This window comes from Cherax quadricarinatus, unplaced genomic scaffold (assembly GCF_038502225.1).
Source record: "Cherax quadricarinatus isolate ZL_2023a unplaced genomic scaffold, ASM3850222v1 Contig2686, whole genome shotgun sequence".
In the NCBI taxonomy this organism is placed as follows: domain Eukaryota; kingdom Metazoa; phylum Arthropoda; class Malacostraca; order Decapoda; family Parastacidae; genus Cherax; species Cherax quadricarinatus.
In genome coordinates, this window is record NW_027197712.1 from 44,693 (window position 1) to 55,969 (window position 11,277).

The following is an 11,277-nucleotide window of genomic DNA, read 5'->3' on the forward strand; positions in this document are numbered from 1 at the left end:
GATAGAATTATGTATTTTAAATATAGTAACTTTTGAAACAAACAGGAGTTTGGGAACTTGTGACTGGTCATATGAATATTAAATGAATGGAATTGGTGACAGAAAGTTAAGAACTTGAGGCTTTTCATATATCGCATTAATTATAATTACCATTAGTTTTTATCTATATTGAATTGTTGTCATCAGTTTTTAATCTATATTGCATTATCATCATCAGTTTTATCCATATAATCTCTTCTTATTAATGTTTAAGTTGAAAAACTTTTACTATATATTTATGAAAAGAACTTAGTACTTTCTAAACATGTATATTTTTTCATAATTTTCAGGGTTATGGGAAACAAGAAAGAGGCCCTTGTATAACCAAAGCATATCTGATTTTGTAGCTTTAAGTAGTGTGGATGCAGATTCAGATTTGGAAGATTTCAATTTGAATAAGGTTAGTAAGTTTCGAAAGGTAGTAGGTTGGTAGACAGCAACCACCCAGGGAAGTACTACCGTCCTGCCAGATGACTGTGAAACAAAAACCTGTAACTGTTTTGCATGATGGTAGGATTGCTGGTTTCTTTTTCTGTCTCATAAACACGCTAAGATAACAGGGATATCTTGCTACTCCTACTTACACTTTGGTCACACTTCACAGACACGCACATGCATATATATATATACATACATCTAGGTTTTTCTCCTTTTTCTAAATAGCTCTTGTTCTTTTTTATTTCTTCTATTGTCCATGGGGAAGTGGAAAAGAATCTTTCCTCCGTAAGCCATGCGTGTCGTATGAGGCGACTAAAATGCCGGGAGCAATGGGCTAGTAACCCCTTCTCCTGTATACAATTACTAAAAAAGAGAAGAAGAAAAACTTTATAAAACTGGGTTGCTTAAATGTGCGTGGATGCAGTGCGGATGACAAGAAACAGATGATTGCTGATGTTATGAATGAAAAGAAGTTGGATGTCCTGGCCCTAAGCGAAACAAAGCTGAAGGGGGTAGGAGAGTTTCAGTGGGGGGAAATAAATGGGATTAAATCTGGAGTATCTGAGAGAGTTAGAGCAAAGGAAGGGGTAGCAGTAATGTTAAATGATCAGTTATGGAAGGAGAAAAGAGAATATGAATGTGTAAATTCAAGAATTATGTGGATTAAAGTAAAGGTTGGATGCGAGAAGTGGGTCATAATAAGCGTGTATGCACCTGGAGAAGAGAGGAATGCAGAGGAGAGAGAGAGATTTTGGGAGATGTTAAGTGAATGTATAGGAGCCTTTGAACCAAGTGAGAGAGTAATTGTGGTAGGGGACTTGAATGCTAAAGTAGGAGAAACTTTTAGAGAGGGTGTGGTAGGTAAGTTTGGGGTGCCAGGTGTAAATGATAATGGGAGCCCTTTGATTGAACTTTGTATAGAAAGGGGTTTAGTTATAGGTAATACATATTTTAAGAAAAAGAGGATAAATAAGTATACACGATATGATGTAGGGCGAAATGACAGTAGTTTGTTGGATTATGTATTGGTAGATAAAAGACTGTTGAGTAGACTTCAGGATGTACATGTTTATAGAGGGGCCACAGATATATCAGATCACTTTCTAGTTGTAGCTACACTGAGAGTAAAAGGTAGATGGGATACAAGGAGAATAGAAGCATCAGGGAAGAGAGAGGTGAAGGTTTATAAACTAAAAGAGGAGGCAGTTAGGGTAAGATATAAACAGCTATTGGAGGATAGATGGGCTAATGAGAGCATAGGCAATGGGGTCGAAGAGGTATGGGGTAGGTTTAAAAATGTAGTGTTAGAGTGTTCAGCAGAAGTTTGTGGTTACAGGAAAGTGGGTGCAGGAGGGAAGAGGAGCGATTGGTGGAATGATGATGTAAAGAGAGTAGTAAGGGAGAAAAGGTTAGCATATGAGAAGTTTTTACAAAGTAGAAGTGATGCAAGGAGGGAAGAGTATATGGAGAAAAAGAGAGAAGTTAAGAGAGTGGTGAAGCAATGTAAAAAGAGAGCAAATGAGAGAGTGGGTGAGATGTTATCAACAAATTTTGTTGAAAATAAGAAAAAGTTTTGGAGTGAGATTAACAAGTTAAGAAAGCCTAGAGAACAAATGGATTTGTCAGTTAAAAATAGGAGAGGAGAGTTATTAAATGGAGAGTTAGAGGTATTGGGAAGATGGAAGGAATATTTTGAGGAATTGTTAAATGTTGATGAAGATAGGGAAGCTGTGATTTCGTGTATAGGGCAAGGAGGAATAACATCTTGTAGGAGTGAGGAAGAGCCAGTTGTGAGTGTGGGGGAAGTTCGTGAGGCAGTAGGTAAAATGAAAGGGGGTAAGGCAGCCGGGATTGATGGGATAAAGATAGAAATGTTAAAAGCAGGTGGGGATATAGTTTTGGAGTGGTTGGTGCAATTATTTAATAAATGTATGGAAGAGGGTAAGGTACCTAGGGATTGGCAGAGAGCATGCATAGTTCCTTTGTATAAAGGCAAAGGGGATAAAAGAGAGTGCAAAAATTATAGGGGGATAAGTCTGTTGAGTGTACCTGGTAAAGTGTATGGTAGAGTTATAATTGAAAGAATTAAGAGTAAGACGGAGAATAGGATAGCAGATGAACAAGGAGGCTTTAGGAAAGGTAGGGGGTGTGTGGACCAGGTGTTTACAGTGAAACATATAAGTGAACAGTATTTAGATAAGGCTAAAGAGGTCTTTGTGGCATTTATGGATTTGGAAAAGGCGTATGACAGGGTGGATAGGGGGGCAATGTGGCAGATGTTGCAAGTGTATGGTGTAGGAGGTAGGTTACTGAAAGCAGTGAAGAGTTTTTACGAGGATAGTGAGGCTCAAGTTAGAGTATGTAGGAAAGAGGGAAATTTTTTCCCAGTAAAAGTAGGCCTTAGACAAGGATGTGTGATGTCACCGTGGTTGTTTAATATATTTATAGATGGGGTTGTAAGAGAAGTAAATGCGAGGGTCTTGGCAAGAGGCGTGGAGTTAAAAGATAAAGAATCACACACAAAGTGGGAGTTGTCACAGCTGCTCTTTGCTGATGACACTGTGCTCTTGGGAGATTCTGAAGAGAAGTTGCAGAGATTGGTGGATGAATTTGGTAGGGTGTGCAAAAGAAGAAAATTAAAGGTGAATACAGGAAAGAGTAAGGTTATGAGGATAACAAAAAGATTAGGTGATGAAAGATTGAATATCAGATTGGAGGGAGAGAGTATGGAGGAGGTGAACGTATTCAGATATTTGGGAGTGGACGTGTCAGCGGATGGGTCTATGAAAGATGAGGTGAATCATAGAATTGATGAGGGAAAAAGAGTGAGTGGTGCACTTAGGAGTCTGTGGAGACAAAGAACTTTGTCCTTGGAGGCAAAGAGGGGAATGTATGAGAGTATAGTTTTACCAACGCTCTTATATGGGTGTGAAGCGTGGGTGATGAATGTTGCAGCGAGGAGAAGGCTGGAGGCAGTGGAGATGTCATGTCTGAGAGCAATGTGTGGTGTGAATATAATGCAGAGAATTCGTAGTTTGGAAGTTAGGAGGAGGTGCGGGATTACCAAAACTGTTGTCCAGAGGGCTGAGGAAGGGTTGTTGAGGTGGTTCGGACATGTAGAGAGAATGGAGCGAAACAGAATGACTTCAAGAGTATATCAGTCTGTAGTGGAAGGAAGGCGGGGTAGGGGTCGGCCTAGGAAGGGTTGGAGGGAGGGGGTAAAGGAGGTTTTGTGTGCGAGGGGCTTGGACTTCCAGCAGGCATGCGTGAGCGTGTTTGATAGGAGTGAATGGAGACAAATGGTTTTTAATACTTGACGTGCTGTTGGAGTGTGAGCAAAGTAACATTTATGAAGGGATTCAGGGAAACCGGCAGGCCGGACTTGAGTCCTGGAGATGGGAAGTACAGTGCCTGCACTCTGAAGGAGGGGTGTTAATGTTGCAGTTTAAAAACTGTAGTGTAAAGCACCCTTCTGGCAAGACAGTGATGGAGTGAATGATGGTGAAAGTTTTTCTTTTTCGGGCCACCCTGCCTTGGTGGGAATCGGCCGGTGTGATAATAAAAAAAAAAAAAAATAAAAAAATAGTAAGTTTCACTTTTTTTGAATAATGTTATATTGTTTCAAGCACTGTCAGGTGCAGTTAACAGAAGTTATAGCTCATTTTTCCCAAACAGTTGATTAATAGGCATTCCTATTTTTTTTATGATTACGCTTGTGATTTGTAATATAATGTAGATATTTTTTATATTTTTCAGAGTTTCAGTTGGAGAGATCCAAGAAAATGCAGAGGTAAACAAAAATCAAAACCCAAAGGTGTCCATTTTACTGAATTTGCTGAGTAAATTTTTTAAGATTTTATGATTTACAGATATTCATACAGTATACACTATTTTTATATTGACATTTATATTTTTCAGCTGTACATATTTTTATAAATGTTAAGAGAACAGTATTTTCTGTCATGGTAAGGCTTGAGAAAAAAAAATATGAATGTTCTCTTTAAAGGCAAATTAAGCTACAGTATTTAAAATCTGTAACAAGAAAAAGTTAAAAATTAACATGAATTGCATTGCTGTATTTATAAAATGTATATATTAGTTCTTCCATAGTTTTATTACTAAGCTTAGGTTTTGAATTTTTAAATATAATAAAAATGAATATATCCTTATTGTGTACTCGCCTATTCATGGTTGCATGGGCCAAATATATAATCACCAGCATTATTAGTGTTAGCCTTAATGCTGGTAAAAGATTCTTGAATAAATTAAGAGCTACCCTAACCTTTTAATAGATAAAAAATTTATTTTTTCCCAATCCTAGGTACTGTATGGCTCCCCTACAGGCTTAGTGCTAAGATATATAAGAGAGCATAGTTTTTGACCTCTTGGGCCCCTGTTATCCTACTCTTGAAAATGTGTACAGCCCACCACTTCCTCACCTATTTAACACCTTGAAACTGTAATTATTGCTGGCTCCTCTGTTTTATTATATGGAAAATTTCTAAATCCATAGGGACTCTTACAGCAGCTGAAGAATGGGAGGTAATCATGTTTGATCCAAGGAAGGGGATTATTTCTTTCATGGAGAGTAAGGCTAAACCCAAAGGAGTCATACAGTGCCTCAGGAATGGGAAACGATCAAACTCAGTCCAAGAAAAGGGAAGCCAGGTTTAATTCCTTAGATCAAGAGTCCATTACTGGCATCAAGGCACCTTTCCCTGAAGGGATCCATGTTTTTAGCTTCCATTTATATGTGCCACCCCCCTCTCCCTCACTCATGCTGTACATTTCAGATAATCTGTCTCCTGTCTGTGTTGATCCACTGAGTATTTTGCATACGATCACATGTATTGGTCCTCTTTTCTAGGACTGTCAATTCAACTTTTGAACTAGTGTTGTTACAGGCCTCTGGACATTTACTTTCTGAACATTCTTTCTAAATGAGTGCTTTATGCTGATTACTTTTTTAGGGCTTTACAAGATATCTTGTAAAGCATCTGAGATTCTTTGTTAGGAACTTGAAGGTAGTTCCTAGATTAGCTAACCTTGTGTATGCTGCCAATATCATGCAGTTTTTTACATCTTTGATGAGTAAATGAAAATTTAACAACTGCTTTGACAAAAATATGAAACAAACAAAAATGAAATTGTTCAAAGCATCTTTCATTTTAAACACTTCTTTAGGAGCAATGCATGCAAAAGAGTGAAATCTCATTGAAGATACAGGTTTACATCCAGGAATGCAGTCTCTTCAATAAATATGTTTCAGTAATTCATAAAGCACACATTAATAGTGCATATTTTATCAGAACACTATTCACACTTCAATAATTATTACTATGTGGTTTTGACTGAACACACAGTAAAGTTCAAAAAAATATGGCTTAGGCATGCAAATGTTTATTCAGATACTTCTACTGCCTCAAGATTAATATGGTATATGGTGCCTTACGAGCTCAACATAACTGTCAGGTTATAAAACAACTCGTAGCGGTCTACTCTTCAGTAGTCACTTGACCATCTCCAAGTACAGTGGACTCCCGGTTTACGATCAGCTCCCAATGCGACCATTTATGTAAGTGCATTTGTATGTGTATGTTTGGGGGTCAAATGGACTAATCTAATTCACAATATTCCTTATGGGAACAAATTCGGTCAGTACTGGCACCTGAACATTCTTCTGGAATGAAATAATATCGTAAACTGGGGGGTCCACTGTGCTTCTGCATCAGCAAGCAAGAGAGGAAGGAATTTAGGTTAGGATAAAATTCTTCCTTATCACTATAAGTGAAATGTCTGAGGCATAGGTTGATAAAATGGCCAACAGCTGTCTGTTGCTCAGTTAAGCTACTTGGCCATCTGCAATCTCTTTTATATGAATTTAAGGTATGGTAAAAAAAAAATGCTGATTTCTTCCCTAACCCTTAAACTGTCCAAACGTAGCTCTACATCCACGTGCAGGGGGCTCCGAACATCATAATTTTTTTTTTACATGCTTTCAAATGGGGAACAATCAAGGTTGGAGCACTACGCACGTGAACGTAGATCTGCGTTTGGACAGTTTAAGGATTAAAGGGATACTTATGCCACTATTTTTCAAATAAAATCTATGGGAATATCACTTTCAAAAGTATGTTACTTACCCATCAAACTTAACCACTTTCTGTAATTACAAAAATATACCATTTTTTTTTGTGATAATAAAATCTATGGAAATTCCATTCTAAGTATTTGTAAAATAGCCTATGGTGATGTCACTTTTTTTTTTTTTTTCAAATATTGAACCTTAAAAAGTGGAATGAATTTTCCATAGATAAAGACATTCGTCACATTAAGAGTTAATTGGTTTCTTATGAAATGAAAAAGCTTTGTTTTTTAAAAGAATTTTATTTTAAAATTTTTAAATTTTCCTTTAAACATTTTTTCTTAAAGAAAATTAAAAGCAAAAATTTTTTTCAGAAAATTAAGAAAAAACCTTTGAATTTAAATTTCTTTTGGAAAAAAATTTAAATTTTTTTTTTTTAATAAATTGATCTCAAAAAAATTAAGACATTATTCTTTTCCTGTTTAAATAAAAAAAAACAATATAAAAAATTAATAATGATCTTGTGTACAATGTAATTAAAGCAGCATCAGTTTAACCCTTACTGTCTAAACATAGATTTATGTCCACGTGTAGGGGGCTCCGAACAGATCTTTTTTTTTACATGCTTTCAAATGGGGAAAATCAAGGGCGGAGCGCTACGCACGCAAGCGTAGATCTACGTTTGGACAGTTTAAGGGTTAAAAAGATTAAATTACAACTCTAAGCACATATTATATTCATTTTTGCGATACTGCAAATGAAACATCAATGTGAACACTGATGTTTCATTCTGGAGCCTTTTACATTAAAAATTAACTACTATACAGTTATCTGCACATGGGTTAGCCATATGTACTCAATCTTCAAATAGAGAACCGTCTCAACAGTGAGGAACTGTATAACCCTAGTAGGTTTAGCACTTCTTTTTGATTATAATAATAAATCAACATTGAGAAAAGATCAGACACCAGTATACTTCCTCACACTATACAACTGCCAGTCTGCAGAGTCCACCAGGCTTACTATTTACAATAAAATCACTGATGCAGAGGTCTGCTATATTAAGTATTTTTTAAACTTTGGATTGAAACCCTTGTGTCACCCTTGTATTAAAAGCCTCTTTTGTCAACCTCAATGAAAAGGGTTGACAAAGGGTGAAAGAAATTAGAGCAGGTATGCTAAATTAGTTTCAGTTAAGTCATAAAAGGAAATGGCATTATTAGTCATAGGGAAGCACTAAACTATTGGGGTCATACAGCAACCAGGTAATGGTTTGGCAATTAAATTCAATAACAGGGAGAATAGATCCAATTCCTTGGATTAAGAACCCTTACAGAGTAAGCACATCAGAGCTTCAGAGAGGTCAAAATGAAATATGCTCTCTAGTGAGATAAATATCCTTCTTAGAAAACATGACAGTCTTTGTATAACAGCTGAGAAAATAAAAGGAGTGGGTCAGATGGGGCTGTCAACCCCTGGTACTGGTGCTGTTGTTGTCTTGGTAGACAGTACCTGCAAGAATACAGACATGAGATGGTGCCAGTGCTGTCCTGGAGGACAATGCACCAGATGGAGATAGTGCCCCTGGTGACGTAACTAGTAAAAACAAAGTTAAACAAATTCCAGTGTTACAAAGTAGCAATGCTGCTGGAGATGGAATAAAAGGGGATGATGCTTCAGGGAATTGCGTTGATATATTACCAGAAAAAAATGGTGGAGACACTGATGTTAGTACAGGGGCTGTAGATAATGGGGAGCCAAAAAAAAATACACCAGTAGGGAATGCAGCCACAGAAAATTCTGGCAAACTGAAATCCATTCTATGCCTTGGGTATCTGCAGGCATGGAATATCTGGAAAAATAGTTGGGACGTGCAATTTTGATCATCCCAAAAATGCCGCACTCACATGACAACAGGAGAATGCAACTCGTCTTGCAATTTATTTCACCCGGAAATGTGTCACTCATCAGTCAATGAAAGACAATGCTACGTGTTGTCAGGCACACCATCTAAAGGGGACAAGAAGATACAGATCACCCAGGCCATAGGAAACAAACCAGGAGAGCCAAAACCACCCCAGAGATGGTTTTTAGTGGCTGTGGAGTGGAGGCCAGTGACTGTGTCTCCACTCCACTCCTTGAGTGGAGACACAGTCACTGGCCTCCACTCTAGAACAACAGATATTAGTGCCAGCAAACAAGCCCCCTACATACCATCAATATGGTGACATTTATCTTTGCAAATACATATACAGGGTCTAAAGCCATCAACAAAGTACATGTACCTTTCATCAATTGACTGCTCAGAGTCAAATGCAATGCTTGCAGCTTTCATGTAGACCCACATAAAGAATCACTTTGACAACAAACTATGGATCTCAGGTTATAATCTATTCAGATACAACAGAGTAAACAGGCAATGGGGGGGGGGGAGGGGTTGGCCTGTATGTCACAGAGTTGCTCATTTCCTCAGAACTACTAAACACCCCAAATGATGTACTTAGTTGAAATTTGGCAGTAAAGATCAACAACCAAAACCTTGTCATTGTGGTTGTATACAAGCCTCCAGATGCTACTTCCCAACAATTCCAGGAATAGATTCATAAAATTGATCACTGGAAAATCTCCCAACTCCTGCCCCAAACATTTTGCTGCTGGATTATTTCAACTTAAGACACCTAAAGTGGAGGAATGTAGCAAATGTTTTAGCAGAGTTAACCCTAGGAGGCAGCTCGGACGAAAATTCACATACACATGAGCTATTACGTCTCTGCAACAAATTCACCTTAAACCAGCAAATAATAGAGCCAACAAGACTGGAAAATGCACTGGACCTCATCTTCACCAACAATTATCTAATACGAAATGTAACAGTATCAAAGACACACTCAGATCACAACATAATAGAGGTACAGCTGGGAGATATCCTAAACACAGATCCAAACCTTTGCCTAGAATTAACTCTGTGGCACTCCCTATACAGGTGAAGGCAAAGAATCAGAGAGCTGTTGATAGGGGCCAGCATATCTGAAATACAGAGGAGGGTATTGGTTAGAGAAATAGCAAATATTGAACTTAAGCTTGAGGAATTGTACAGGAGATAAGAAACTCTAAGAACTTAAAGCCATCCATGAAACTGAAAAAAAAAATGTCTTTTCTTATGCCAGATCTAAGGCAAAAACAACATCAAGTATTGGATCCCTGCTTAGACATGATGGGACTTACACAGATGACAGCAAAGAAATAGTGAGATAATGAAGTACCAATTTGATTTGGCATTTAGCAAGCCATTAACCAGACTAAGAGTCAAAAATCTAAATGAATTTTTTATGACCGAAACTCAAAATATGGTCAATCCAAAAATCTCTGATAATATTCCAACACCACAAGACTCTGAAAAAGCAATACATGACATGCACATGCACGTGCCTTCAGCATTCTATGGAGAGGGAGCAGGGACACAGGTCATCCCACAGTCACTAAAAATAACAGACAGCCCCCCTCCACAAAGGTGGCAGTAAAGCAATTGCAAAGTATTATAGACTGATAGCACTAACATCCCATATCACAAAAATCTTTGGAAGTGTTCTAAAAAGCAAGAGCGCCACTCACCTAGATACTCATCAGTTACAGAACCCAGGACAACACAGGTTTCGAGCAGGCCACTCCTGCCTGTCCCAACTACTGGACCACTGACAAGGTCTTAGATGCACTGAAGGACAAACAAAATGCAGATGTAGTATACCCAGACTTTGTGAAAGCTTTCAATAAGTGCGACAGTGGTGTAATAGTGCACAAAATGCTTGATAAAGGAATAACAGGAAATGTTGGTAGATGGATCTATAACTTCTTTACAACAAGAACACAAAGAGTAATAGTAAACAGAGTAAAGTCTGAGGTAGCTACAGTGAAAAGCTCGGTTCCAAAAGGTATTGTACTTGCCCTCAACCTGTTCCTTATCCTCATACCTGACACAGAGATGTAACTCACAGCAATGTGTCTTCCTTTGCGGATGACACCCAAATTTACATGATGATGTCATCCATCAAAGACACTAAAAGACTCCAAGCTGACATCAACCAAATCTTTAATTAAATGGGCTGCGGAAAACAACATGAAGTTCAAAGAAGAGAAATTTCAATTACTCTGATGTGGAAAAACTCAAGGAAATTAAACCATATCAGAATATAAAACAAATTCCAACCACAAAGCAAAAAATTAATGTGAAAGACCTGGGAGTGATAATATCAGAAGATCTCACTTTCAAAGATCACAACAATGTTTCAATCACATCTGCTAAGAAAATGATAGGATGGATAATGAGAACCTTCAAAACTAGGGATACCAAGTCAATGATGGTTCTCTTCAAATTCCTTGTTCTCTCTAGGTTAGAATATTGCTGTATATTAGCAGCCCTTTCAAGGCAGGTGAAATTGCAGATCTGAAGAATGTACAGAGAACTTTCATGGCACACATATATACAATACAGCACCTAAATTACTGGGAACAATTGAAGACCTTGATTTGTATTCCCTGGAATACAGGTGAGAAAGATACGTACATGATAATACACACTTGGAAAATCCTAGAGGGACTAGTCCCAAATTTGCATATGAAAATCACTCCCTATAGAAGCAATAGACTGGGCAGGAGATGCAACATCCCCCCAGTGAAAAGTAGTACCACGAGTATACTAAGAGAACACAATAAGTGTC

The 11,277-nt window shown here is 37.8% G+C and overlaps 1 protein-coding gene across 1 annotated transcript in view; it reads left to right on the forward strand.

Annotated features, from left to right (window-relative positions):
* Positions 1-6,761, forward strand: part of LOC128687345 (Fanconi anemia group J protein homolog) — a 50,599-nt gene extending 43,838 nt beyond the window's left edge. The window contains exons 9-10 of the mRNA XM_070081423.1: positions 330-439; positions 4,234-6,761. Of these exons, the coding sequence (XP_069937524.1) occupies positions 330-439; positions 4,234-4,320 (197 nt within the window). The 3' untranslated portion in view covers positions 4,321-6,761. The remainder of the gene's footprint in view (positions 1-329; positions 440-4,233) is intronic.
* The last annotated feature ends 4,516 nt before the right edge of the window (positions 6,762-11,277 follow it).